Source organism: Branchiostoma floridae, chromosome 5, assembly GCF_000003815.2.
Source record: "Branchiostoma floridae strain S238N-H82 chromosome 5, Bfl_VNyyK, whole genome shotgun sequence".
Taxonomy (NCBI): domain Eukaryota; kingdom Metazoa; phylum Chordata; class Leptocardii; order Amphioxiformes; family Branchiostomatidae; genus Branchiostoma; species Branchiostoma floridae.
The window spans coordinates 24,875,045-24,902,273 of NC_049983.1; the positions used below are offsets into that span (position 1 = coordinate 24,875,045).

The following is a 27,229-nucleotide window of genomic DNA, read 5'->3' on the forward strand; positions in this document are numbered from 1 at the left end:
AAACTGCTTATGACAAACATGATAGAAACCAGGACCGCGTGGCTTTGAGTCAAACACCCTTAATAAGTAAATAAATAAAAGGTTGCGTAACGCCATGAACGCCAGATCAAGCTACTGTTTAACGGCTAAGAGCTTTTACTGGTCGTCAAGCGTCCTTTGAGTTTCCAAGGCAGTTAATCTGTTAACAGTTCCTCATGAATGAAATACAACAGGGGAGGTCAAAGATCAGGAGTTTCCAGTGTCATGCTTACACAAGATGCGCTGAGTCGTAAAGATTGTCGAGTGTTTACAGAAATTTGATCTCCGGACTTTCCAAGTCTCCAAAGCACCTCAGAAGGTAAGAAAGTACAGCTATAAAGTGATCTATAAAGAAATGAATGAGGTCAGGGAGGGACTTTCTACTTGCGTCATACCAGTGCAAAATGGTTTCCATGGTAACTTACCGTTGATTGGTCGGGAGTTCATTGGATCCGTAAGCTGATATGCCCCATGCAAATGTGTACCTAAACTTTGAACATTCATCTTGGTGGGAAAGCAGACCTGACAAACTTTCTTTTACTAAACAGACAGTTTGACGCAGTCGGTAAGTGTTCGAAATATCCCAAGATAACCCTAACTGCTAAGTCTGCATTTTGTGTGTTTACGGAGTTTTGAGTCACGAAGTTATGTCAAAAAAAGACCAGACGTCTTTGAAAAAATTCAGAGCAATATTTGTTTCCAACTTAAAGGTAGTTCCCGGGTGTGCAGACTTTTAGTATCAGTATGCTGTCGCTTTGTCTTTCTATCATTATTAGATGTGATAGCTTTCTTCGCACTTTTATCGCTAGTGCACGTAAGTATGATGATAGGATGAAATGCAATTGATGACAGAGAGGAATAAGTAAAAAAATAACGCTGGTCTGGTATAAAGTTCTTTTCAACTTTCTGTAATACAGTCAAAGTCATGAGCTGCAGAAACTGCCGCTCACGGGTCGAGCCACATTATAACTACTGTGACTTCTGTGGCGAACCTCAAAGAAAGATAACGGCACCATGTGAGTATACTTTGCTTTCAGAATAGCCTGACATTTCTTACCCAGGGCCGTGCTAGTAAAGAATGGTATTTCACGATGCGCCATCAGCCCTTTAAGAAGTGATACATGTAGTTGTGAGTGCGCATTGTTCTTGCATCAACAAATCAGTTTTCTGGCAATATTGTTCGTTCGATGAATACAGTGAATTAGATAGGAAAGCCTTTATTTTTTATCACAGCCGCAATGGCGCCGAGGTACTGTAGCAGGTGCGGACTGCGTGCGACCGAAGATGACAATTTCTGCATCAACTGTGGGAATCGCTTCAGAAGAGGTCACATTTTGGTGAGACATAATTATTTTCTTAACAGTTACTAAAAGAGAATATCATGAAGCAGATAAAGAGTGACGCCGGAAGATTAACTGCATCCACGAGAAAATATGGGCGAATTAGCCCATGTAAATTCATGTTCTTTTAAAGAAGATTTAAAATCCGGTCTGAACTAAGATCAGAATTTTTTTTAATTTATTTTTTCTGTAATAATGATTAAACGACACATTTGATCCCATATTTCTTACAGGTTAAAGACGTGGACTGCTCCCCATACATCCACCACACTGACATCTCAGGTTTCCTGCACGACAATTACGACCGCCTGGTGGACACGGATCGCAGACTCCTACAGGAAGCCATGACACTCGTCACCAGGGAGGATTCGTGGGTTATGAAGAACGCGCAGCTCACGGTGTACGGAAAGCTCATGAAGGTGGTGTTCTTCTCCAAGGCGCGAACCAACAAGTACGTGGTGCACTTGACCGGGGAGGATCGCCCAACCCAGCAGGTGGAGGAAAAGGGATGGAAGCTGAAGGTGCGAGACGGCTTCAAGACGGCCTGGGGCTGGATGAAAAATGCAGCCGGCAAGGCACTGGGGGCTCTCTCAGGTGTGGCAAGGCTAGCAATCGGATGGTAAAAGGTAGCCATTTTGAGGCCCTTGTGTCAGTGGGTTATCATCCACTGTGTCTAGGGCATGGTATTGGGAGGTAGAGTCCAACCCTCTCATCTCACCTTTTACCTCCGTCTTTTACTACCACCCTCCATGTATCATTTTTATACCTGGGTGAAGTGAGGAAAGTTAATTGTGTGAAGTCTGGGTATCCGGGCCAAATACCCTACAGTTACGCCACACGTCTCTACTTGGATGGACTTCACAAACGAATGGATGCAACAACAAATATTCTTCAAGCTTCTCAGCATACTCTGACACAATTATATCGACATCATCAACTATTTTCTGGCCTAGTGCCTTTTCTTTGTTGATTATGCAAGTTGAAAACATGTTGGCGATTTCATGTTTTGCCTACTGTTCGCAAAGTGTGTGTTAAGAGTGACAACAATGTTTCTTGTGTGTTCTTTGAGACGAATTTTAACTTGTTAGTGACTGTGCATTTTCTTGTAATGAGACCTTGTGTACTTCTGTATAGTCACTTTGTACCATACATCCACATTGACTTTTCAGGTTTAAGAGACTGGCTACTTTCATTTCAATGTGTTGGCGAGCGTTGTATATGTTGCTGTTTTTAATCGAATAAATAATTACCACTACGTATTATGTAAATAAATACAATAATAATGTAAATACGTTGCTAAAAGAATGATAAACACTTTTATTTGGCCTAGAATTACGCAGGACTGAATCATGTACAAAGGGCCTGATTACGTTACAAGCCATTTTTGTAGCAATGTAAATACTCACACACAGGTGACTCATGTTGTTGGGGAATGCCCTGGTATCAATTAAATGGTGTTTTCGTCGTTGCGTATGTTTGGTTTCACAACAAGTGTTCTGTGTGGCTTATCACCAAGTAATAAACCTTTCCCCTACTATACAAAAGTTGTTTTCATTCACATACTTGCCATTTCAATGAATAGCGACTCTTTAACTACCACGTGACACTAATCATTCCACGATTAAACATACTGAGATAAGATATACCATTGACTTCACGGCCCAAGAGGTCACAAGCCGGTCAAGGCTACTTCAGATGCAGAGTGGTGACAAGGGTACCAGTGGTTTAACTTAATAACTGGAACAACGAATATGTAGATATTGTGATCTAAATAAAAAAGAAGATGAAATGCATTTTATAGTAGAATGTATATTAGAGAGCTATACTTTATAGACTGATAGAACCTATATTTCCTTGCTTCATGCACCTAAGAAACAGGGACAAATTCTTATTCCCTATAAATTTAGACAAACATTTGATTGTAAAACCTATCTGTTCCTACATTTTCGGTATCACAAAGACGCGAGAAGTCAAAATCACGTAGTATAATATGATCCTTGTGTTGGTTGAACACAAGCAATAACTGCGACGTCTGATGAAAGTCGGCGACATATTTGCTATGCTACTGTAAGTCAATGTTTAGGCGCCTCTATAGGTGTAGTCTTGCTGTCCTGTAAGTAAATATTTAGGCGTTAGACATGTTTAGATAGATTTAGGTTTGCTGCCATTTAAGTCCATGTTTAGCGCCTCTTAACTATAGGTTTAAGCTTGTTGTCATATGCTGAAGTCAATGTTTAGGCGCCTCAATAGGTTTAGGTCTGATGTCCTGTATGTCAATTTTTGGGCGCCTCTATAGGTTTAGGCTTGCTGCTGCTGCTGCCTCCGAAAGGCCACCTGAAGAAACCTTTGCTGCTCCTGTCCGTACAGGTGAGTCTGATCTCGTCCTGTCCGTCCAGGTGAACCACGAACTTGTTCTCGGCCTTCTCCGCCCGGACCGTGTAGTCGTTCCCGTACATGTCATAGATCACCAGCTCCGCGTTACGCCACACCTGGAGATGATACAGAGATGGTCTAACCTTAGACAGTTTCCTATAACCCTGACCCTGGACCTAACCCTAACCCCAACCCTAACCCTAACCATAACCATAACCCTAACCCTTCCCCGCCCGGACCGTGTAGTCGTTCCCGTACATGTCATAGATCACCAGCTCCGCGTTACGCCACACCTACGGAAGATACAGAGATAGTCTAACCTTAAACACTTTTCTATCTCAATGGGCTATGGATCGTTTCCAACGTATAAGAAGCTGTACCCACATTGAATGTTTGGCCATGATATTATCCATTATGGAAACACATTGGAATTCAACGCTAGATCCAAGACGAATGGGAGCCGTCGGCATTGTAGCTTATATTCTAAGTTGGCAAAAGGAATCAACAAACAGTGCTAATGTTGAATTTTATCAACACAGATGAACACTCTCTGTGATGGGAACCTTTGACTTTGTGCATAATGTTATTTACAGACTGGGACTTTTAAGCAAACCAAATTGTGCAAGATGCGTGCACAATAAGAAAATATAACAGCATCTTCAAGCAGGAGCACCCTTGTACCTCTGGCTTTTCTCTCTCCAGTTCCGTGATGACCCTCTGTAACATCTGCCTCAGCACCGCCTGGCGCTCATTGTCCTCCGTACCCTCGTTCCCGACATGCTTCACGATCAGCTTCCCCAGAACGACCTTGTTGATCTCCTGAACCTCGACCTTTCACGAAACATAATTGAGAAAAATTGTGAAAATTTGCACAGTGGGCTACACACATATCATTTACGCACTGAGACTGCAAATACGTACAGCGAGCCGTAAGCTACGGGCCAGTAAGACACAAGTGCTAGAACTACTAAGGGGAACCTATCATAAGATACCTAGAATTGTAGAGTCAGTATCATGTAGCCACATAACTAAATCGATACATTGACTGATTTCATTCACCATCTAGTGTCCTGGTGTGGACTAGTAATGTAACACTTCAGAGGACACAACCGCTTAGCGAACATGAACATGTATTGTTGCGAGTATGGCGTCGGTATGCACATTCATATAACGGTCCAATGAAGTTGAAAACTAGCACTTAACTCCGGCTAGGGACGCTATCTGATACTCCGGGACGTTCAATGGAGGTCACCCGAGTTTAGAAGATCCACATCTCCAGCCATTAAAGGACCCAACGCACCATTATCGAAAAGAGTAGGGGTCCGTTCCAGGGTGAGTGGATCAAAGCCTAATGTGTGACGTATCACAATAGACTGTAGGTTAATCGTTGTGTTAGATAGTAAACTGCCTTTATCATTATGCAGTTTTTACTAATCCCTATTCATCATCACACAAAGCACGAACAAGCCGATCTCCAATTTGATCTTTGTTATAGAAATTAGTTGGATTAAGTCTGACCATATGTAATGTATTGCAATTTTTAAATTGTAATACATTACATATGGTCAGACTTAATCATGCATGTAATTTTAAAAAAAATATCTATTTAAAAGGAACATAACGGAGCACTGTTTCAACATTTGTCTTCCTGAAAAAGCTATCATGCAGAAGCTATACAGATGTTTGTACACTGTCGAACAATGCCCCATTGCAGCCTTCCCCGATTCACCTGTATGTGTACATGTGTGTGTAAAGACATGTACGGTAAATTTTAAAACAGGTGGTGACGTAGGTTCATGAACGGTGTCTCAGGACTCAGCAGAAGCCACGAATAAATTGAACACAAACCTCGTTGTTGTGCGAAATGGTCTTTTGTCCCGAGGTTACCATTAGATTTCCCATGATGGTGTCCTATACTACCTCGCCGTTAAGACAAGTTTAAAATTAAGAACTACCAGCAAGTGGTATGTGAATGACCGCGGAAAAACTCAGAGAGTCAGGGGTTTCACGACACGTAACCTTTGTGTAGTTCTTACGTATGTAGGGGACTTTCCACTGATGTCTAAAGTTAATCCTGGCAAAGAAATGACTTGTGAATGGTAGGGGCCGTGTTATTGAAATTTAACCCTGGGACTTTCCGACTTATGTACAAAGCTGAATGAGTCACCAAAATACGATCCAGTTTGACCTATGACATCTAGCGTCACAAAGGCTACAGCACTAATGGTGCGATTTTGTCAACGAGTGAGTGAGTGACGGTCCTCTCAACTTAAAAGAGCAGTGAGCTATCACAATCCACGATAAAAGCAAGAAAAAAATCATTGCAGCACTGTGTACACTGTTAGCTAATCTCACTATAGATCCTACCCACGATACGCACCTGTGTAGTGAGAGAATGACTAAGTAAGCACAGTGAAGAATGGCAAAATGAAAGTGTTACCAAAAACTATGACTCGCAGTTGTTTGGGGCAAATACACACCTCATTGTTGTGAACGATGTTCTTCTGCGCCGAAGATACCATCAAGTTACCCATGATGACTTCGTGGTTTGGAAGAATTAAAAATGCCCCTGGTGAGCTACATAAGGTTGTCCGAGAAGGTTTGTCACAGGTAAGAATAATTGGGGAATAGTGTCCAGAGCCAGGGACTTTCCGTGACCTGTTGTTTACGGTCCGCGTCTGGCTTTTGATTGGACGATATTGTGTCGGTGTGACGTAACGTTGGTTAACTTAACGAGGTCTTCCTGTTTTTTTAGCAGGCCCAGCCACCCACACTTGTTAATGCAGCATACTGATACACACCTGATTGTTGTGCACGATATCTTTGTGTCCCGAAGTTACCCATGATGACTTCGTGGTTAGGACTAGTCTCAGTCAAATGGCTCTAGCTCTCATGTAGAAAGATAAATCTTCAACTTTGGCACAGGTCTAAAAATAGTTGGGGAATAACGTCTATGGTCAGGGACTTTCCATGATGCATGTCTGGGTTGATTGAAATTGTATGGTGTACCCCCTGCTAGCCCAGGGACTTTCCGCTTCTAGAATTTTCGGAAAGCCAGTCACACCTGTGCTGTAGATTGCACCTAACGCTAGTAACAGATCATTTCTGTCACCACCGAAGCAATGGGTAATGCTGAGAGTGCCAGTGAAGATGAGTCAGCAGGAAAAGTTTTTTTGGTGAGACTTGATTTCAATACTTTTTATCAGATAAGTATGCATTTGCTTACTATTGCTATTGGCGATTTTTGGTTAATGAAGTAAAGTGAAAAAGGCGCCTGAATATTTAAAAAATACAGTACCAAACCCGTGGCGGCAGAACAACAGGAAGACAGTTCTGCATTTCAGACTGAAAATCATCATTGGAAACGTTGAACAAGAAGGCCATTATTTCCTTACAGGGGGAAGAAGTAGACTGCTCCCCCAACATCCACCACTAAGATATCGGCAGGTTCCTGTATGTCAACAAAGACCGCCTATCGGAGAAGGACCGCAAGCTTCTACAGGAGACCCTGTCACTGGTCACAAGCGAGAATCAGTGGGTGTGGGAGGACGCCAAAATCACCGTGTATGGCGTGAACTTGCGAGCAGTTTTCTACGCCGGCGACAGGACCAACGAATTCGTCGTGCATCTTAACTCGTCGGATCAACCGACCCATGTGACGCAAGCGAGGGGGTGGCGTCTGTGCGTCAGGGACGGCTTCAAGAAGGTCTGGGGGTGGCTAGGTTCTGCTGTTGAAATAATAGCTGGGTCCCTTACAGGCCCTTTGGCCAAGTTGGCTATTGGCATGTAGTCTTGTATATAGTGTTTGTAGTTTTATAGTGCTTTAATCTTAAACGGCTTAGCTATGTGCCATATAGACAATGTCAAGATCCTCAATCAGTAACCAAATCCTTTGTGAGTGACAAGTTGGAATATCAGAAAAGAACACTGTTATTCTATTATGAATGGCCCAAATAACAGCAAACAGTCAACATCAGATACCAGGAATCAAACCAAATTTGGGCGTCTATGTTGTTAAAAAATGGGACGATAGTGAATAACGACTACACACATAGACGCCTAGGCCCTAGATGACTTTGAACTCAGCAACAGAATATATCAAACTTACTATGTTGCTAAATTCATTTTTTACATAAATGGAAACTGTAACTGCAACGGTTGTATGAAAGACACACGCCTTGATGTACTATAAGCGTTACAATCCAGGGTATACGGGTAAGAGCTGCCATGTTTAACTGCCATAGAAGGTTGTCACCAGATCGGATCGAAAGCATGTTACCTTATATGTCTTGGAGCTGTTTGCCATTGTTAGTTTTGTAAGCGCATGTTACCTTATATGTCTCCAAGCTGTTTGCCATTGAATAACCACTATGGAGTAACTTAGTTACGAGTCCTTCTTGCAGCTGCGGGTGCCGAGGCGAAAACATTCGCCATTATTTACTCCAATGCCCAAACTTTGCTATTCAACATTCACGCCTCCTCGACAGACTTGTAACTTTAAACATTCCCGTGTTAGATGTTAAAACTTTATCTGACATTGCTTTTGTTAACTTATTACTGAAAGGGTCCCCCTTGCTATTGTCCAAAATCAACACTCAAATTCTTGCAATATCTAAAGGTGGACTCTCACTGCACTTGGGGCACCGGTGCGGCACGCCGGGGTTCGTAGATGACTCAACGAATTTCAGCGATAAAGAACGAATTTTCTTCCGTTTTGTGCATTTTGTTGTCTTCTAAGTCATACTTTTACGTCTTACGCAATATCTAAATTATTAAAAATCGCGAAAATAACAAAACAGTGCCGCAGTGAACGAACCCGGCAGTGCCGCATCGGTGCCCCAAGTGCAGTGAGAGTCCACCTTAAGCAATACCTACTTGAACACCAAACTGATTTATATTGTATTTCAACAGGTATCTTGTATCAGTATTTTCACCATCATGACCGATGTCAGCTGTTTTGTTTCTGTAATTCAATTGTCCGACACTGTTCCTGTACATAAGACGTTCCCATTCACATGTTTTCTGGCATATGTTATGTTTGATGTTTTGTCCAGTGGTGCCAGTCTGTTTGAATGCGGTACCACTGTGTACTGTACGTTCCTTTTTGCTGTGATAAAGATTTTGGACAATAAATGCTCATTTGAATGTGAAACGAAATGTCATAGTGTCTCAATCTAAAAGGGGGACTTCCCGAATTCAATACAAAATTTGATGAGTCACTTCAAATCCCTACTTGCTTTGACTTATGACATTCAACGTCCCCAATATGCTATGGTGCAATATGATTTCCTGTTGGGTTAAAAAAACTGGGGACAATCACAAACTACGATATAGGAAAGGAAAAGAAGTCCCCAGAAACAAATGTTGGCTAATCTCACTTCGCAGCCCATACCGTAAATACACCTGCGTGGAGGGATAATGACTAATTATAAGTAAACACAGTGACGCCGGTTCACGAACACGAAGGTGAAAGTGAAAGGAAAGTGTCACACACGCACCATACACGCATTGTGACTCGTAGCTTTGGGGGGGGGGGGCAAATACACACCTGATTGTTGTGCACGATGTTCTTCTGTGCCGATGATACCATCAAGTTACCCATGATGTGGTTTAGAAGAATCAAAAAGATTTCTGTTGGCCGGCAAAATATTATCCAAGGGGGTATATCACAGGTCTAGAAATAGTTGGGGAATAACGTCCATAGTCAGGGACTTTCCATGACGTGACTGTCTGGCTTTTGATTGGACGAAACTGTTTCGGTGAAACTTATTAAAAATCGGGGTGGGAGCTTTCCAGTTTTTCCACAGCAAGTCTAACCAGCCACACTTGTTGATGCAGATAACTCAACCGACCATTTCTGTCACTACTGGTGCCATAGTTTTCTGTAGCAGGTGTGGGAAAGATGTCAGTGAATACGACAACTTCTGAAAATTAGAAAAGTAGAGTATCTTCCTTACGTTCACATACAAGTTGAATATATGCTAGTCGTTACAGGGGTAATTAAATGGGTGTTTGTGTGTTTGTTTGTTTATTTTGAAACACCTGGGTAGCCTATTCAGTGCCAATACACTGGTTTTCGATAGGGCCCAGTTTCACAAATACATACATGGAAATAAAAACAACTTACTTACAAGTGTGGTTTAGAGTCAGGGACTTTCCATTACTTGCTGTTTGCATGTCTATCTGTGGTTGGGTGAAATTGTATGGTATGATCACTACCTTGCATTTATATATTGGGACTTTCCGTTTCTTTCTTAAAGCCAGTCACACCTGTGCTGTAGATTGGACCTAGCGCTAGTAACAGATCATTTCTGTCACCACCGGAGCAATGGGCAATTCTGAGAGTGCCGGGGAAAAGGAAAGTGGGACTTGGGTGAGACATTATTATAATCTTTTTTATTGAATAAGTATATATTTGCTTTCTATTTCAGACGCTTTCTGGTCTATATCGTAAAGTACTAAAAGCTTGTAGCTATGTCATGGAAAGCAGGTAAACAGTTCTGTATTTTTCACTGAAAATTATCATAAAATTTTAGGCAACGTTGGCCAATGTTTCCCTCCAGATGGAGAAAGTAGACTGCTCGCCTTACATTTGCCACGACGATATCGGCAAATTCATCAATGACCGCAAAGGCAGCCTATTGGAGAAGGACCGCAGGCTTCTACAGGAAACCCTGTCACTGGTCACAAGCGAGAATCGATGGGTGTGGAGGGACGCAGAAATCACCGTGTATGGCGTGAACTTGAATGTAGTTTTCTACTCCGGCGACAGGACCAACGAATTCGTCGTGTATCTTAATTCGGCGGATAAACCGACCCATGTGACGGAAGCTAGGGGGTGGCGTCTGTGTGTCAGGGATGGCTTCAAGAAGGTCTGGGGGTGGCTAGGTGATGCTGTAAAGGTAGCTGGGTCCCTCACTGGCCCTTTGGCCAAGTTGGCTATATAGCTATTGGCATGTAGTCTTGTATATAGTGTTTGTAGTGCTTTAAACGGCTTAGCTATGTGCCATATCGACAATGTCAATATCCTCAATCAGTACCTAAATCCTTTGTGAGTGACAAGTTAGAATATCAGAAAACGTAGAACTGTGATTCTAACATGAATACCTTATAAAGAACAGAAGACAGTCAACATCAGGTACCAGGAATCAAACCAACTTTGGGCGTCAATGTTGTTAAAAATGGGACAATAGTGAAACCAACTAGTGTCAATAGGACAATAGTGTCAAGCCTATGCCCCTACATGACTTTGAAGTCAACTACAGAATATATGAAACTTTGACATTCTTCCTATCTTGCTAACTTCATTCATCATATAACTGGAAGCTGTGACTGCAACGGTTATATTATTAAAGACACAAGCCTCGGTGTACTATAAGTGTTTAAGTCCAGCGTGATAGCTGCCATATTTAATTGCCATAGAACGTTGTCACCAGATAGTTTCGTAAGCATGTGAATGTTACCTAAGTATTCCCCGTAGCTTTTTTTCCATTGTTATTTACATAAGCATGTTACTTTATATGCCCCGGAGCTGTTTGCCATTGTTAGTTTCGTAAGTATGTTACCTATGATGTTTTGGAGCTGTTGTGCCATTGCATTAGCACTATGGAGTTACCATAAACGCATGTTGAACAATAAACGTTCAATTTAATGTGAAACTATTTGTCACAGCGTCTCAATCTAAACCATCACATTTTAACAGATGCAAAGCAAAGCCATGAAAGCAAGCCCTACAACTATCCATGTTAATACTATGGGACACCGTTGCCCGAGCACAACGCACAAATCTTCTACATTTGAATCCCTTGTGGTCCCAGTGATAGTACGAAGAAACTCGCAAACGTTTGCCATGTACAGGGTTTGCAAAAGGACCTTTATCTTTCACAAGACGACATGTTTGACTGTGAAGATACACCGCACCACAGAACACCTGTTGAGCACTTAACGTTACATCATAACCCATTGTAACTCATGCCTACACACAAGCATTACAGTGACTCTTGTAAGGAATCGTTTGCTTGAAGTAGTATAAACGTTAGCCGGTCACAAAGGGGTAGGTATAAGGGGGTTTGCATGGGGGATCCCGAGGACTGCAGCCGTTACGCTGAATTCAGAATATCACCCTACGTAATACCCCAAAAAAATTACAATTACGCTCGTCGCTACAATTTATGGGAAATACTACAGGCTACCTACGCATTACATGCATGCATGCCCTCTTTGATATAAGACTACAATCAAGAGAAGCCCTGCAACAGTCGCATTGGCTACCTACATAACCGTTACATGTTCATAATTACCCGGTACCCACCTCGTTATTGTGTACGATAGTCTTCTGTGGTGGCGAAGATACCATGAGGTTACCCATCGTGGCGCTTGAAGCTAGTAAAGAGGACGAAAAGATTCTAACTCGCTCAGCTTTTAAGAATAGTGAGATCGATCGTACTTTACTTCCGCCTGCCTCAGTTCTACAGGTGAGGTTAGAGGTCAAAGGTTTTCTGTCTTGTCTACACTGCACTGAAGAAGTCGGAGGTTATAATTAACGTGAAGTTCGGGCTATGGCAATAATTATTTTTTCTTAATTAGTCATGAAATTAGCGACTGTAACTAGACAGTTCCCTCATACATAAATCCATGAGGGCATCAGCCTTATTTGGACATTGCCAACTTGACGAATGGGATTCCCCGTCTGACACGTCAGAAGGGGAAAACGTCGGTCAATGTAGGGGAAATTGTCGCCACCTCGTCTACACTTCAGTTCCCAACTGTCCTTATAGCCAGATACAGGTACGTGGATGTTGTTGTGGTGAGGCTTACTGGGGAGTTCTCCACCATAAAAAAGCACCACTACAGGGTGGTCTCGTTTTCATAGCTTCTTAAATTAATTTCTAAACCTGAGCCTGCCTAAAAATGAGACGGTGTTGTCCGACTGAGGCCATGTTAGTTATTCATACTCGTCTTCAGTCTGTTTTATTTCCAACTCGATCGATGTGTAGTTTCACAATGATGTGTAGTTTCACAAATAGCCAAGCAGATTGTTGTTGTATGCTTTCCACCCCTTTTGTACATTAGCAGTGGTGTGTTTTTATTTTACACCTTGTGTGTATTTGAAAAAAAGTGACCACCATATGTCACATATTCACATCATTACGGTAGCACTCAGATCGTCAAATCGGGCGGTTACTCATTTGCATGTTCGTGACGAGACAAATGCGACAGTAACCCAAAGTTCCTCATGCAGACAATGTCAGATGACACTTCTGGGGTGACGTAAGCATTAGCACATGCGCCTAGAGCCCACGGTGAGAGAGGTCAAATAAAAACAAGGCTTTAAACAATTGAAAGCCTTTCTTGGTGGGATTTTATGTGAAATCTGGGCATTTTGGGAGTGTCTGCGGTAGGAAAGACCCTATACTTGTTGAACTAGCTGTAAAAAATGACCTTTCTCCATCGAGGGGGTTCCCGCACCCCCCTGAAATAGTGGTATCGTCATCAGATAGCTGTTTTGAGCCAAACGGGCCAATCCAAGGGCTTTAATTAGGGGGGTGTATCAAAAGACTAGCCGTATAGAAATTCTTGCAAATGAATTTCATAACACTGGACACAGTTGGCTCTCATTTGAGGGTAAGTTTGTATGGCTTGAACTTTTTATTCTTGAGATAATTGCATATTTTTTTCCTCAACTCTCCCATTGGAACGCATGTATTACTGGATGAAATTCTAATGGCATCGTCTCCCCTTCTAACACTTAAGTCTAGTAATAGGTCACTTCTGTTACCACCAAAGAAATGGGTTCCGGAGAGAGTACCGTGAAAGACGAGTCAACAGAAGGAAGGAATTTGGTGAGACTTTAAGTCCTTCGTTTTAACTCAATAAGCATATATGCATTGCTTTCTATTGCAAGTGTTTTCTGGTTGGTGTCGTATAGTTCTGCAAGAAGGCATTTAAACAGCAGAAACATTGAGCCATGCTGTGTGAAAACAGAAAAAAAAACAAAAAAAAAAACATTCTAAGCATTTTACAATGCAAACTATCATTTCAAAAAATGGAACAATGGAGCACACCCTCCCCTATTTCCCCTACAGCAGGATGAAGACGACTGCTCCACAACTGACACTTGGTATGATGCTGAGAGTACCTGCGAAGAGTCAGCAAGAAATGGGATTTTGGTAAGACTTTGTTATATTTTTACTTTCTATAGCACACGGTACTAGTACGGTGTGTGGTGAAAAAAATAGTTCTGTAGGGCAGGCACATTATTATAAGCTTTGTGAGATCTCCCTGTGACATGTTGCTGTAGTTGGGGAAGGGTCCCCGGCGTACCTGACCGTACAGTGTATGAGTAGATAAAAAGGCTCGGGGCAAACCAAAACATCTAGCAAGACTTTGGGACAGTTCCTTGGTTCCTTCGAGAAATCTTTGTAAAGAATGTCTCACATCAGCTCGCATGACCTCAGCACTAAAGTCCAGATCTGCTCAACCAGTATCCGCATGATAAGTGAGGAACGTTTGAGTCAGCAGACTTTTTTAGGCATGCCACGTCACAAATTGTATAAAACAAATACCATCTTTACTAGAATCAATTCCTTTATAATTCTATAGAGAGATTTTACCTAAAATGATTGTAGGTTCATTTTCTATATTTTTCTATATGCTTTGTTTCCAGCTGACCACAAAAAATGACATTTACAATGCCTTAGAATTACCAGCTTGTATATGTCAGGTACAGGCATTTGTCTTCAAGAAAAACATAGGCATATACACACGCACACACACACACACACAAACACACACACACACACACACACACAGACAAACACTCACACACAAACATTCACACACACATACACAAACACAAACACACACGTATACAGGCACACTCGCACACACACAAACACACACACACAAACACACAAAGACACACACAGACACACACCCACACACAAACATACACACACACGTACACAAACACACACGTACACACGCACAGTCATCACACACACACAAACACACAAACACACTTACACACACCAAAACATTCTGCTAGGTTTTGGGACACTTTTCAGTGTCGTTTTTTGGCTCGTGAAATACGTTTAAAGATAGTAAAAATGTGTCAAACAGCTCGCAACCATTCTTAGAATCCCTCTCACTTCTACAGGACTTGCAGGTGGACTGTTTCCCACGCATTCATCACAGCAACATCGCGGCGGTTCTCTATAAATACCACGGCACTCTTTCCGACGTGGATCGCAGGCTACTGCAGGAGACCATGAAAGTCGTCACAGAAGAAAGGCGGCACTGGGTCATGGAGGATTCACAAATCACAGTGAACGGAAAAAACCTGAGGGTGGTGTTCCAATCCGGCGAGAAGACCAACAAGTACGTGGGGCACCTGGACGGACAAGATCGCCTGATCCAACGAGTGGATGAAAAGGGATGGCGGCTTTGCTTCTACGATTGCATCAAGGATTTCTTTATGAAGATCTGGAGCTGTATAAAAGAAGTTGTTAAGATGGCTGGAGCTATTGTAGGTGTTACTAAGAAGGCCATTGGGATGTGTGGCTAAGTGGCACTCCTTTAAATTGCTCAGTCGGCAGTGATTAGTCTAGAGTCTCTAGGCCGATGCCGTCTTCATTATTTGCCTGCTTATTAAAAGTCTGAGACGAGCCATAGCTACCCATGTATGCAGAACGTTCTTTGACAATGGCCAGTCAATATTATCCTCATGCTAGCTCGGGTTAAGACGAAAAACGTCTGAGTCAGCACACTTAAAATATAAACATGCCACGTCAAATATATATGCAATTTACAAACAAATCCCCGCATCTTGATTGAAAATCACTTTTCTTTGTTTATGCCATTGCATCATGATGCTCTGGAGCTGTGTAAAACTTTACTAAAATAAATTTTCAATGTATTAATAGGCTTAGCTGCTGGGGCTACCGTAGGTGCTGGAAGGATGGCTATTGGAGGGTCGGGTTAAAACGAGCAATGAATCTGGCAACAGGCGTAAAAGCGTCACATATACTGTACAGGACAAATCCTTCGATCGAAAACATGCCTTTTGATTGAAAATCACCTTTCTCTTTAAAGCAGGTTTCGTTTGAAAACATTTCACATTGTTACGAATTTCATACACGGTACGTTATTCCATCTAACTATACTTTATTGCTGTACATGAAATAACCACCATAGTTTGCAAACTTAGGGTTTAAGTTTATTTTTTTTGGTAAGGAAGAAAAGTGTAAAGAGTGGATAGTGAAACCCCATTGGTACATTAGAATAATTCGTAGCCCAGTTGAGATCAGATACCAGATGTAACTATAGAACCAGTTCAAATGGGCCATAAAATGCGAGTCTTTAATCTGTACCTAATATACTCTAACTTATATTATCATTATTATAATACTGACAATCAAGGATGATAAGACATTAACACTGTTACCGCATTTAAGGCAACTACAACGACATGTGTGTCAGGAAGAAAGTATCATCCAAGCATTATCCAAGTGCTGTCATATCAAACAAGGCATGAAATGTTTTGTACGTATGTTTGACATAAATCTGTCAATCATTGGCATAGCAATGTACATGTAGATACTTATAGCTGTTTTTAACAATAAACGGGCATTCAAATGTGAAAGGATAAGTTGTGGCGTCTCAATTTAAGCAAGCACATTTTATCAAGATTACTGTGTAACCGAAGTCTCATTTCAAAGAATGAAAAACTCACAACTGTTATCATTACTAGTTGTCCAAGCAGAACGTACAGATTTGAATCCTATCTGATGGTTCTAGTGTGATAGTGCGCCAACATTTGCGATGTGCAAGATATTCAGAAGAACCTTAGAGACCCTTAAAGTTTATATTGAACAAACTGATGACATGTGAACTTGATCAGCCGCACCACAAAACACCGTATCCTGTAAGTTAGGTCCAGGTGAGTACGTGCTATGATTATGACCCTCTGTAACTCCCGTCTGCTCACTTAGCCTCGGTGACTACTGCAGAACTTCTCAACGGCTGCATGCATAGCATGGTAACCACCCTGGAGCCGTAATAACCGCGGTTAGCAAGCGAAAGGATTGAGCCAGCGGTAATACTACAGAGGATGGGACCCGGCCCAGGCTATTTCTTGCTTTTGGCATTATAACGTTATATCAGACCGACAAGGACTACACAAACAACAGAAGCACCGCACTGATACACTGTTCAACACTTACCTCGTTGTTATGTACGATAGTCTTCTCTGGCGTCGATGATACCATCAGGTTGCCCATGATGACGGCTTGAGGACCGAGTAAGGCCGTTTTCTGGTCGCCGTTTCGCCGTTTTCACCTGTTCCCGTGACCGTCTCCTCGCTTCCGGCTTACCGTAGTTAGAACTGCAGGTGAGGTCAAGGGTCGAAGGGCTTAGCGTTGTAGCAAGTTACGACGGAAACCCCTTTGATGAGTGAAGGCTGGGTTTGCACTCAAGGCTATCGTTATGATGAATCTTACAATTCACTTCGAAATTAGCGATCGCAAAATTGATATTGAAAAAAAATCCGTAGCCTCTTTGTCCATATAAAGTGCGACGAATGCACTTATGGGGATTCCCCGTCCCAAAATACAAAGACACGTCATAGGGGAAAAACGTCCAAGTGTGTAGTTGGCACCCAACGCCTGTGTGATACTGTTCGCTATCACCTTTTTGAGTCAATCATTTCATTTACACGTAAGTAGCATAGGTAGTTTGATGAACATTCATTTTACGATCTTTTCTGGGATGTCCACCAAATAACGAGCTTGGCCAGCCATTGTTTGTATGAAGCCCTTCGCCCACCATTTCATTTTGTTCGTCTGCACCTGAGTTTTTAGCCATGTGAAACTGTTTTTTTGGCTTTCTACAGCTACTTTTGATCAAGGAAATGGTTGTCGGGGGCCTTGTAAATCGGCAAGAGTCGAATTTTCTGAGACTGTGCTGTATTCAGCATAACGTTAGTCAAAGCGTAAATGCAGCCTTTAGTGCTATCGTCTGCCAGGGAGCTAGTCCTAGGAATCGCAGTCACGGCTCTGTTGGACCGTAGCCATTTTATTTGTAACTCCATGTGACTATTGTTTGAAGGCAGTGCGTTCTAAGTGACATGAGATATCTTTATGGCCTTAACCTCAGGTGATGTTGTCAAAACGGCAGTAGTGGCAAAATATTAGACATCGCAGAACAAGGGGCATTTCCAAACATAACAGAAAACCTTACAAAACCACAGGATATCAATTTAAATAGCTCATTGTGTTTTCATAATAAAATATCTACAGTTCGCTTCTAATAAAATCTGTCATTTCGTGACTCCCTTGGGAACTCAGTCTTATGTTATGTTATGTTATGTTCTGTTCTGTTCTGTTCTGTTCTGTTATGTTATGTTATGTTATGTTATGTTATGTTATGTTATGTTATGTTATGTTATGTTATGTTATGTTTTAAACAACAAAACGGTTGTCAAGAGGATGGTAAATTGTCACATTTATTGAATCAGATTTATTTGATATATAGCCCAATGTTGAAGGATCGCTGGATATGAAAAAACGGCTGTGAAAAGTCATGGCTGGCTCCCAGGGTATCATGTTCAGTTGTGAAAGCCAGTGAAAGAGTTAAGTTACCATCACCCAGGTGCCCTTTTGCTTGTTTTCTTCACCCCAACCTAACTCCTTCTGCTTTTCCCCCTACCCGTTCTCCTTTTCCCCCGGACTTCTCCTTAACCCCCGCTGTACTTCTGCTGTGCCCCCGTCCTTCTTCTTGGCCCCCGGTGTACTTCTGCTTGCCCCCCGCCCTTCTGCTTAACCCCCAATGGCCGCCGTCAACCCGAATTTCACGTAGTCGACACGAAAATCGTTCAGAAAGCAACAAAAACGGTCGCGCCACGGAACATGAAATAGCCTATTCTCAATGACACATTCTGGACCATCTTTCTGCCAAGTGGCGCTTCACAACTCCTTCCCAGTCTGAACTGAAAAAGCTCGCCCTCTCGGTGAAGGGCGTATGCATCCGCCCCGTCAGCATCGGGTACTCACACGAAAGTCGTGCCTAAACACCCTGCACGGCAACGATACACGGTCTCATATAGCCTATGGTCTGGCAAACAATCTTGGCCACCTCTCTACCAAGTGGCGTCGTACAAATCGCGCTCAATCTCGAGAATACTTCTGCAAGTCGGGTGAGAAGCGGTTTGGAGAGAGCGGTAACAGCTATCGCCAGAATTGCGCAATAGTCCATATAGCCACTCGAGCCGTCCATGATCCAAACCGCTTCCCAACCCAAGACCATAGGATATATGAGACGTGTATCGTTGCCGTGCAGGGTGTTTAGGCACGACTTTCGTGTGAGTACCCGATGCTGACGGGGCGGATGCATACGCCCTTCACCGAGAGGGCGAGCCTTTGAAGTAAAGACTGGGAAGGAGTTGTGAAACGCCACTTGGCAGAAAGGTGGCCCAAAATGTGTCATTGAGAATAGGCTATTTCATGTTCCGTGGCGCGACCGTTATTGTTGCTTTCTGAACGATTTTCGTGTCGACTACGTGAAATTCGGATTGACGGCGGCCATTGGGGGGTTAAGCAGAAGGGCGGGGGGCAAGCAGAAGTACACCGGGGGCCAAGAAGAAGGACGGGGGCACAGCAGAAGTACAGCGGGGGTTAAGGAGAAGTCCGGGGGAAAAGGAGAACGGGTAGGGGGAAAAGCAGAAGGAGTTAGGTGGGGGTGTTCTTGACTTCATGACGTTTTCACTCCCCCAGGATCGACCACCAGCAACTTTGAGTTCAGCCTCAATTTGTGGCTCCCACATTACCTCTAGAGCAACGTTGGGAAACCAAAAGGTTACTTGGAGGTCATCCGTGTACTCAAGGAGGTTTTAGTCTCCACTATAACCTCCTTGGTGTACTCGAGGACACATGGGAGGTACGACATTTGACATATGTTCTCAAGGTGTTGTTTAATGTAGGAATCTTAGGAGTGTGCCATTTTGACTCTCTGTACAAATAAACATGGACGTCTATCGCACTAATTTGTGTGTGTGTAACATCAAATAATCAAGTGTTCTTTTTGTCTTACAGGGCCACGTGTGTTCATCATCCACGCGGGAGAAGACAAAAGGCCATTTGTTTACCCGCTTTTTAATACCCTCCGGCAGCAGGGGTTGACTAATAATGACATATTCTTAGATCAGGTTTCCATTTATACCGGTGACGTCATCAGGGACAGAATAATCTCGGCCTTGTCAAGCGAAAGTTTAGAGCTTGCTGTCATTGTTGTCAGTGGATGGCTTCTAAACAAGCGCTACTGGCCTAAACTGGAGTATGAAACATGCCTGAAAAACAACAAAGCTATATTTCCCATTTGGCTTGATACTAACAAAGACAACTTTAACACATTTGGTAAGCATGTCGGTAGCTACTCCCCCACGCTGAAACAGCTGAGTGCATGGCGTGTGCAGCGCTGCGATGTTTCCTATCAGCTGCCAAATATCGCTGCTGAGATCATACGGCGACTCTCTAACGTAACCAACCTACAAAATAAAGTAAGTTCCACTAAAAATACTGTTCATCCTTCATTGTTCGTAACATACACATACATCAGATCATTTTCCAACGACGTTTTTAATCGAAGTATTTCAACGCAAAATTTACTTCAGCTTAATTTGCATATCCAAGCAATTTACATGATCACCTTAAAATCGGCCCATCTAAAGAATTTCATCTTGAATCAGACTTGTAACCATTCAATTGTCATTGATACATTGTAACATGTATGGTTTAGTAATAGTTGAAATGCTTCATCAATGTTACATGCACCATATATACAATTATGGTAAGTACATGTGCCATAAATACGTTCGATGCTTTCATTTGTACAGGAAGTGGCGTTCGAACGCACATTAGACTGTTCACCATGGATCGATCACAACGACATCGCTGGCGTTCTTCGCAACTACTACGACCTCCTGGCGGATCCGAAGACTCGTCGCTTGCTTCTTCAGCAGACACAGACACTGCTCACATTAGAGACCCGGAGGTGGGTGTGGAAGGACGCCCAAATCACCGTCCACGGCCCCCGCATGGAGGTGGTGTTCTTCTCCGGCGACAGAACCAACAAGTACGTGGTGCACCTCGACGGGGATGATCGTCCGATCAACAGTGTGGTAGAAAAGGGTTGGCGCCTGTGGCTCACTGATGGCGTCTGGGCTGTTGTGACAGCCCCCTGGAGACTGTTAAAAGGGCTGGCTGGAGCTATCAGGGGCTCCGACAAAAAGGCTATTGAAAATGAATAATAGACATCCAGAGTATTAAGACAGAGTATTAAGACAGGCTAAATAGCAGTTACCCAATCAAAACCATTCCGGGAGCTTGCGTCACTGTTATTTGACGTAGTGGCCAGTTCCTTATTAGATTAGTGTAACAAACACCTGGAACAAAGCAGATTGTGCTCTGCAATCATTACACACCTCATTGTTGGGTGGAGCCGGGCGTGCTGTAAGACGTAGAAGACCAGCATTACTCGAGAAAAGTCTGACCAAGCAGCTTCTGTAGTTTTAGTTTGTAAAAGATCCTTGGTCTGACGTACAGCAAATAATTTCTATTGAGTTTTAGTTTTTAAAAGATCCTGGTCTGAGATACAGCAAATAATTTCTATTGATGGAATGCATGTGTACTTTTGGCAAGCAATGAGACACTTCATATGACAAATTTAGTTGAAATTTTATAGTGCTATCTTGTCATTATCTTCATACGGGGCTTATTACAAGATTTGCGTACATCTGGGAGGGGGCCAAAAAGCATCCACTGGACAGAAAAGAGTCGAAAAAGAGTAGCAGGTTGTGGTGACTCGTATCATTGACCACTAAATCTTGCGTCGAAGACGAAGATTATATTTTACGTGGTACGTGATAGTATCGACTATGTCATATCATATGATTCAATGCCAAATTCCTTGTTACAGAGATGAAATATCTAATCTAACCCTGTAACCAATAGAGAATCGCTAGCCAAACAGCTACTTTGTTGTGCCAAAGCTAAAAGAGCGATTATTACCCTGTTTGATTACTATTGTCAAGTAAAGACCGAATTTTTCTATGAAGTAAGTGCGTGGACAAAATGTATAATTATGTACTATCTGTTTTTAGTCAATACATGGTTTTGTTCAGTTTAGTGTGTGATACTGGATGGAGTGCACTGTTATTTTGTTTTCCCTCGGTAAATGTCTGCACAATATTGAACAATAAAATATCATTTCAACCATTAATGTTTCAGCATTGTCTTGTTCGATTAATCAAGAACTTTATCCATGTTGTCTCTAAACAGCAAACAGCACCACCCCTGTTTATTTATTTATTTATTTCCTATCATTACGTCTCTAGCAGTGCGGTAGAAGACTCCAGAATATTTCCTTAGTCGCGAAAACTGTAGCGACCTGTACGGTTTTAAGGACCAAAATGTGGTTTCTATTAATGAGATACAATAAAATCTGACTGTTAAAGCTTGAAAAGTGTTGTAAGCATGTAAAACAGGACTGAATGCCAAACGATATAACATATAGAATTTATACTGCTTTTTATTTACTTATTCAGAATGTAAGATATGAAAATTAGAATTGAGTAACGCCTTATTTCCCTAGACTATTAGATGAACATCTAAGATGATTGGTAAAGAATCGCTCCTCTTCAAACGAGGAGGCATTTGCCCATAAAGCATAACGGGATAACGAGACTGTGTCTTACCTCCTACAGTCCCCCCTTTTCACAGTTATATGTCTCGAATATGCACAACGGACTTGTAGAGTTCTATATCGAAGGAGCTAACGATGCCTAGCTGAAACCTGCGCTGGCTTTTTTTACCGCTATTCTTTTCCTCATCGTAACGGTAACGGCACTTGCCAGGTCAAAGGTCACCCTTTGTTTACGGAAGTGAAAGCCAGACAGACGAGGTCACCGTGTGTGACGTCACAAGGTCAGTCGGCGGGGAAACCCAGTAAACAAACTCCAGCGTCAGACGCGACGCGCCGGCCGTGCTCATTCAGCGTCTGTAACGTCGACAACTCAGCCGGTTTGAGAAGTCAAGGAGAGCGTTATGGAGCCTACAAGAACTACACTGACGACTGGGAAGGTAACTATTAAGGGTTTCTTTGCTACTAATGGCGTTGTTGTTGTTCATGTCTGAAAACCGCCCTGGCCTGTAAGCTTCGCCGACTACTTGTCTAGTTTTGGTTGTGGTCTCTCCATTTACGTTTCACTAAGGACCACTTCGTGCTTCTTGTACCAAGGACATGATTTTGCTTGTATACTATGGCATGGAGCTTGTCCTTGTCCCTGAATGGGTCAGGTCTCTTCAGGGCAAAGTAGGGGTGGGGTGGGGTGTTGAGGTCCAGGGCAAAGGTGTGTTTCCAGTCACTGTGGTGTTAAGTTTGTAGAATCAAGGAGGTTGGTAGATGGTATAGATAGTAAGACGGGCGTGCGTGGCGACTGTGGTGTCACCACTCCGAGGATGAACTGTATTGAACTAAACCTTGTCCCTGCACTGTGTAAGCCCTGTGTATTTTGAGCTCTTGTTTTGGTCGTCTGGAGATTTCCGGCTGTGCCAGTAGGAACTGGCCTGGGTACCGCCCGCGGATAGCAGTTCGCTCCGGCGGTACTCATACACTATATATATACAGTCGCTTCTTGCTCTGACATTTATCATACACTGTATACAGTCGCTTCTCTGCTGTCTGGGTAGCAGAAGCGAACGTAGTCAACTACCCGGATGGTACCCAGGCTATGTAGGAACGAGGTATGTATGACTTTACCATACCTGGCTTTGCCCAGGTGTGTTCCAGGTGCAGAACAGGTGTAACGTCTGCGTTCGATCGTACTGTGATTTGGGGCGACGTCATACGGAAACCCCCGAGCTCTGTGGGAACCCCGGTGTTGTAATGGACTACTAGTAACAGAAATAGGTCTGACTAAAAGTTATACATACAGTGTCGCAGTTGTTTACTTCAAAATTACTGTAAGTGTGCAGGAGTTAGTAGAGATACGGCCATAATTCGCTAGATCTGTTGGGTCAGGTAGTGAAATTCAACTGCACCAAAAAAATGAACGACAACAAACAGGTGAGTGCTAATGGCATTAGTCTGTCTCGTCAGAAGGATTTGGGTGTGACTGTGACGGCATAATCTTGTCATTCCTTTCATATTCCGACTTTAAAGCACCGAACTGGTTGTCACTAAGGTGTGTGTGCAAATCTGCAAAGTTGCCAAATAGGGATTTTATTCATTTAACGTTATGTTTTTTTCCAGTCTTACCGAGTCCAGACAAATAACTGCAGTTAATGACAGTGTGTTAAAGAATAAGTAGTATTTCAGTAATCGGTATTGACCTTTCGTCTATGTGTTTAAATCATCATGGAAACCAGGGGCCGTTGTGTTTTTCTCTTGCTTCTTATCAAGGCACATGAAATCACCCAGCTGTGTGGGTTGGGAGGGCGCCCGTCTCACTTACATGACTTGTACACGTGCCAAGTAAGGTAGCCTGGATACCATACCCCAACCTCAAATATCTTTCACGATAGATACTTGAGATCGGGCTGGGGTTTGGTAACCAGGCTACAAGTAAGGGAGAATACGGTGAAAAACAATCGTCAGACTTCATGTATGTTTAAACATGTATGTTTATGTTGTGATTCCCCGTCAATGCCTTTTAGACAAATTCTCTTTTCTTTTACTCAGTACCCAACCATTGTCCTAGACCTATCTGATTGTGTTTACTTTACGTTACATTCATGATTATTCAAGTTACGGAGGCGCTGTAAAGACAAGTCAGTTATGTAGATTGAACGCACTGAGTGCCACATTGTCCTTGGACGGTTTTCCCTATTGTACACATTGTTGTTGTGTTTTTCTTAGGTAAACCGGTATGTTTTGTTATATTGTCCGTAGAAGTCGGCAAAGACAACAGCTATAATGAATATTGACAACTTTTCGGGTGTCTGTAGACGACATAAAGACTACAACTTTATCTAAAAGATAACAATCTGCTGTAACAAATTAATTGTTGAAATCGGAAGGTGTCATAAAAATCCACATGACCAGAGTTTTGGTTCAAATTGGATTGAAGATGAATGTCACTTTATCATGGGTCATTTTGATACTGATAAACACACACACAAAGCTGTTCACCTTTCTTTGCGCTTGTTTGAAAGAACCCAATACATCCCATCCTACAGATACACTTAATCACATTCTAGGAGGAGATAAATACTTCCAAGATGTTTAGACCTTAGAGCAACCTTGAGTGTAAATGATACGTTACAACTAAAAATACCATCTTCGTGTACCTGTTTGTTACTCCACTTCTTTGTTTGTAACGCTAGTTAACTTTATCCGTGGGGTAACCTATATCCGTTGTTTATAAAAGCAGTGTATTTTGGGATATCAAGTACAAGTTAACGGACGGTGTTTTAGCCAAACTGCTGTATTTTTTTAAACATTTCAACTTGAAACCATCGCCCGTCGACTTGATATCCATAATCAACCTTGCTTTTAAATACAACGGATATAGGTTACCCCGCGGATAAAGGTGAACTAGTGTTATGTATAGATATAAGAAAAACAAATTAGTCGCTATACATTTTTTTTTGTTTGTTTTTTATTGCAACATATATTTACAAGACATGGTGACGGCACACTCAAGTCGTGACTTATATTCATGCCGCTACCGCAAAAGAATACAAATACATGGATAAATAAATACAAGATAACAAAACAAGATAACAAAATAACAAGTAGGCAAAGCACTAAAGCAAAAACAACAAATGAAGATTCAAAGATATAAACTGAGAATATGATGATTAACTAAGTCCCTTAAGACTGGTAGGATGATGTTTAGTTATTATTGAAGCGATTGGTATCTATTAAGAAAGTCTGCACAAACATTAATATTTTGGAGTTGTCTGCAGATGACAGAAAAGAAGATCCTTTTAAAAGCAACTGTACTAAATTGTCGTCGGATAGATTGTCCATATCAAAACCTACCAGTCTTCTCAAATTGCCGAAGAGGGAAGATCTCTGATGATTGTAGTTAGGGCAGTGTAACATGAAGTGACTGATACTTTCACATGGATAACCACAAGAACAAACTGGACCAACAACAAGACTACGGGTGAACAGACTTTGATTTAAACTATAGGTTCCAAGACGAAAACGTGTGAGTAAAGCGCAGGGGTAATGGGGACCTGACGCGAAGTACGAAACAAGGACGGGGCGCACAGATTTGGTCAACTTTTTTCTGAACAGAGAAAGGCTCAAGGAGCGATCGGCCAGAGTCAGTTTATTCCAATGATAAGCAGCGTAGAGAATAAAAGATCTTTTGAAACGATCTGTAGCACATATACATGTAGGTATCTGAATATTTTGTTTGTTGCGTAGATCGTAATGAGTGGAGTCTAACACAAAAGGTAGTATCAACTCTCTCAAATACGGACGGGTGAGAACCTGGATGATTCTGTAGAATAAACTATGAGAGTGAACGTGTCTACGGTCTGATAGTTTTTCCCATCCAAGTTCTTTAAGAATAGATAGATATGAAGACCCTCTAATAGCACCGGAGACAACAAGTGAACATTCGTATTGGATGCGTTCTATCAGTTGTGAGTCGGAGATAGTGCAGCCATGCCATATAATGTCTCCATATTCAAGTGTAGGGCGAATAAAGGATTTTTAGATAATTTCCAGAACATTACGAGATAACTTGAATTTAAGTTTATTGAAAATAGATGCCTTTTTTGATGCATTTGTTGTGTCGATACAGAGAGAACATGTATCTAAAAGTGCTCCCCTATGTTTCAGGAGGCGAATGTTTGCCCAATCCAAGGCCAAGGAGACAACGCCGGTGTCCACCCGAGCAAGCTGGAGCGCGTGCTGGCGTCCGTCTGGCCCATGTTCGGCGGGCAGGTGTCCGGCAAGGTCACCACCAGCGGCCTACAGCCGACGGAGAGGAAGACGGGAAAATGGCTGGGGAACCTGGCGGGATTCAGTGGCCGCGTAGGGGCGACCTCTAGCGGAACTACCGTGCACTACAGGCCGCCAACCTGCGTTCGATAGGATTGATGATCGACCGGGCCAAGGATGATAGATCATTGGGTTGTTTCACCACCAAAGAAAAACACAGAGAAACTGCTGGCAGTTCTTCTACAACTATCGCGTTTTTAAAATACTTCTGTACGTTCTGCTGAAACTGTTGCAAAGAATGGGACAACCACAGTTCGTTGCCGCTGAAGACAATCATATACCCAGAAAGACTACTGCAACTCACAACTGCGACTTACGGAAGAAGAAGACAGTACTTAACTATTGCATTTTATCTGTGGATACGATCGGAAGGCGGTAACATTGAGTCGAACACTTAATTCCCCTGTGATACTTCTTTGTTGCTGAGATAGTCTCATACAAATGTAGCTTCTCACCATGTGTCTTTTAACCCCAAATGTGCTTTT

At 42.4% G+C, this 27,229-nt stretch overlaps 4 protein-coding genes across 7 annotated transcripts; 3 read left to right on the plus strand and 1 right to left on the minus strand.

The window, feature by feature from the left end:
• Window positions 1-1,256: 1,256 nt before the first annotated feature.
• Window positions 1,257-2,029, plus strand: LOC118416346. Its single transcript, XM_035821437.1, has 2 exons — window positions 1,257-1,355; window positions 1,592-2,029. The coding sequence occupies exons 1-2, from the start codon at window positions 1,257-1,259 to the stop codon at window positions 1,979-1,981; spliced, it is 489 nt and encodes a 162-aa protein (XP_035677330.1). The 3' UTR covers window positions 1,982-2,029.
• Window positions 2,030-2,855: 826 nt separating this feature from the next.
• LOC118416766 lies at window positions 2,856-17,114 on the minus strand. 4 transcript variants are annotated; one of them, XM_035821998.1, is made up of 4 exons: window positions 16,955-17,114; window positions 4,413-4,562; window positions 3,955-4,024; window positions 2,856-3,777 (listed from the first exon to the last, which is right to left on the minus strand). In XM_035821998.1, exons 1-4 carry the CDS (start codon window positions 17,009-17,011, stop codon window positions 3,632-3,634), a joined length of 423 nt encoding a protein of 140 aa, XP_035677891.1. In that variant the 5' UTR covers window positions 17,012-17,114; the 3' UTR covers window positions 2,856-3,631. The 4 variants fall into 4 exon arrangements, with proteins under 4 accessions (XP_035677891.1, XP_035677894.1, XP_035677893.1 ...); XM_035822001.1 differs by lacking the exon at window positions 16,955-17,114 and adding an exon at window positions 9,280-9,342; XM_035822000.1 differs by lacking the exon at window positions 16,955-17,114 and adding an exon at window positions 5,580-5,720.
• Window positions 10,001-11,347, plus strand: LOC118416765. The gene is made up of 2 exons (XM_035821997.1): window positions 10,001-10,104; window positions 10,295-11,347. Exons 1-2 carry the CDS (start codon window positions 10,060-10,062, stop codon window positions 10,676-10,678), a joined length of 429 nt encoding a protein of 142 aa, XP_035677890.1. The 5' UTR covers window positions 10,001-10,059; the 3' UTR covers window positions 10,679-11,347.
• A 3,487-nt stretch (window positions 17,115-20,601) lies between the features above and the next one.
• On the plus strand, window positions 20,602-21,051 carry LOC118416347. The gene has a single exon (XM_035821439.1). It carries the CDS (start codon window positions 20,602-20,604, stop codon window positions 21,031-21,033), a length of 432 nt encoding a protein of 143 aa, XP_035677332.1. The 3' UTR covers window positions 21,034-21,051.
• Window positions 21,052-27,229: the final 6,178 nt, after the last annotated feature.

Coding starts and splice junctions, on each gene's coding strand:
- LOC118416346 (XM_035821437.1), top strand. CDS start 1,257: ATGGCGCCGAGGTACTGTAGCAGGTGCGGACTGCGTGCGACCGAAGAT. Junction 1,356..1,591: donor TCAGAAGAGGTCACATTTTG/GTGAGACATAAT, acceptor TATTTCTTACAG/GTTAAAGACGTGGACTGCTC.
- LOC118416765 (XM_035821997.1), top strand. CDS start 10,060: ATGGGCAATTCTGAGAGTGCCGGGGAAAAGGAAAGTGGGACTTGG. Junction 10,105..10,294: donor AAAAGGAAAGTGGGACTTGG/GTGAGACATTAT, acceptor GTTTCCCTCCAG/ATGGAGAAAGTAGACTGCTC.
- LOC118416766 (XM_035821998.1), bottom strand. CDS start 17,011: ATGGGCAACCTGATGGTATCATCGACGCCAGAGAAGACTATCGTACAT. Junction 4,025..4,412: donor TGGAGAGAGAAAAGCCAGAG/GTACAAGGGTGC, acceptor TATCTTCCGTAG/GTGTGGCGTAACGCGGAGCT. Junction 3,778..3,954: donor CACGGTCCGGGCGGGGAAGG/GTTAGGGTTATG, acceptor GGGCGGAGAAGG/CCGAGAACAAGTTCGTGGTT.
- LOC118416347 (XM_035821439.1), top strand. CDS start 20,602: ATGCTTTCATTTGTACAGGAAGTGGCGTTCGAACGCACATTAGACTGT.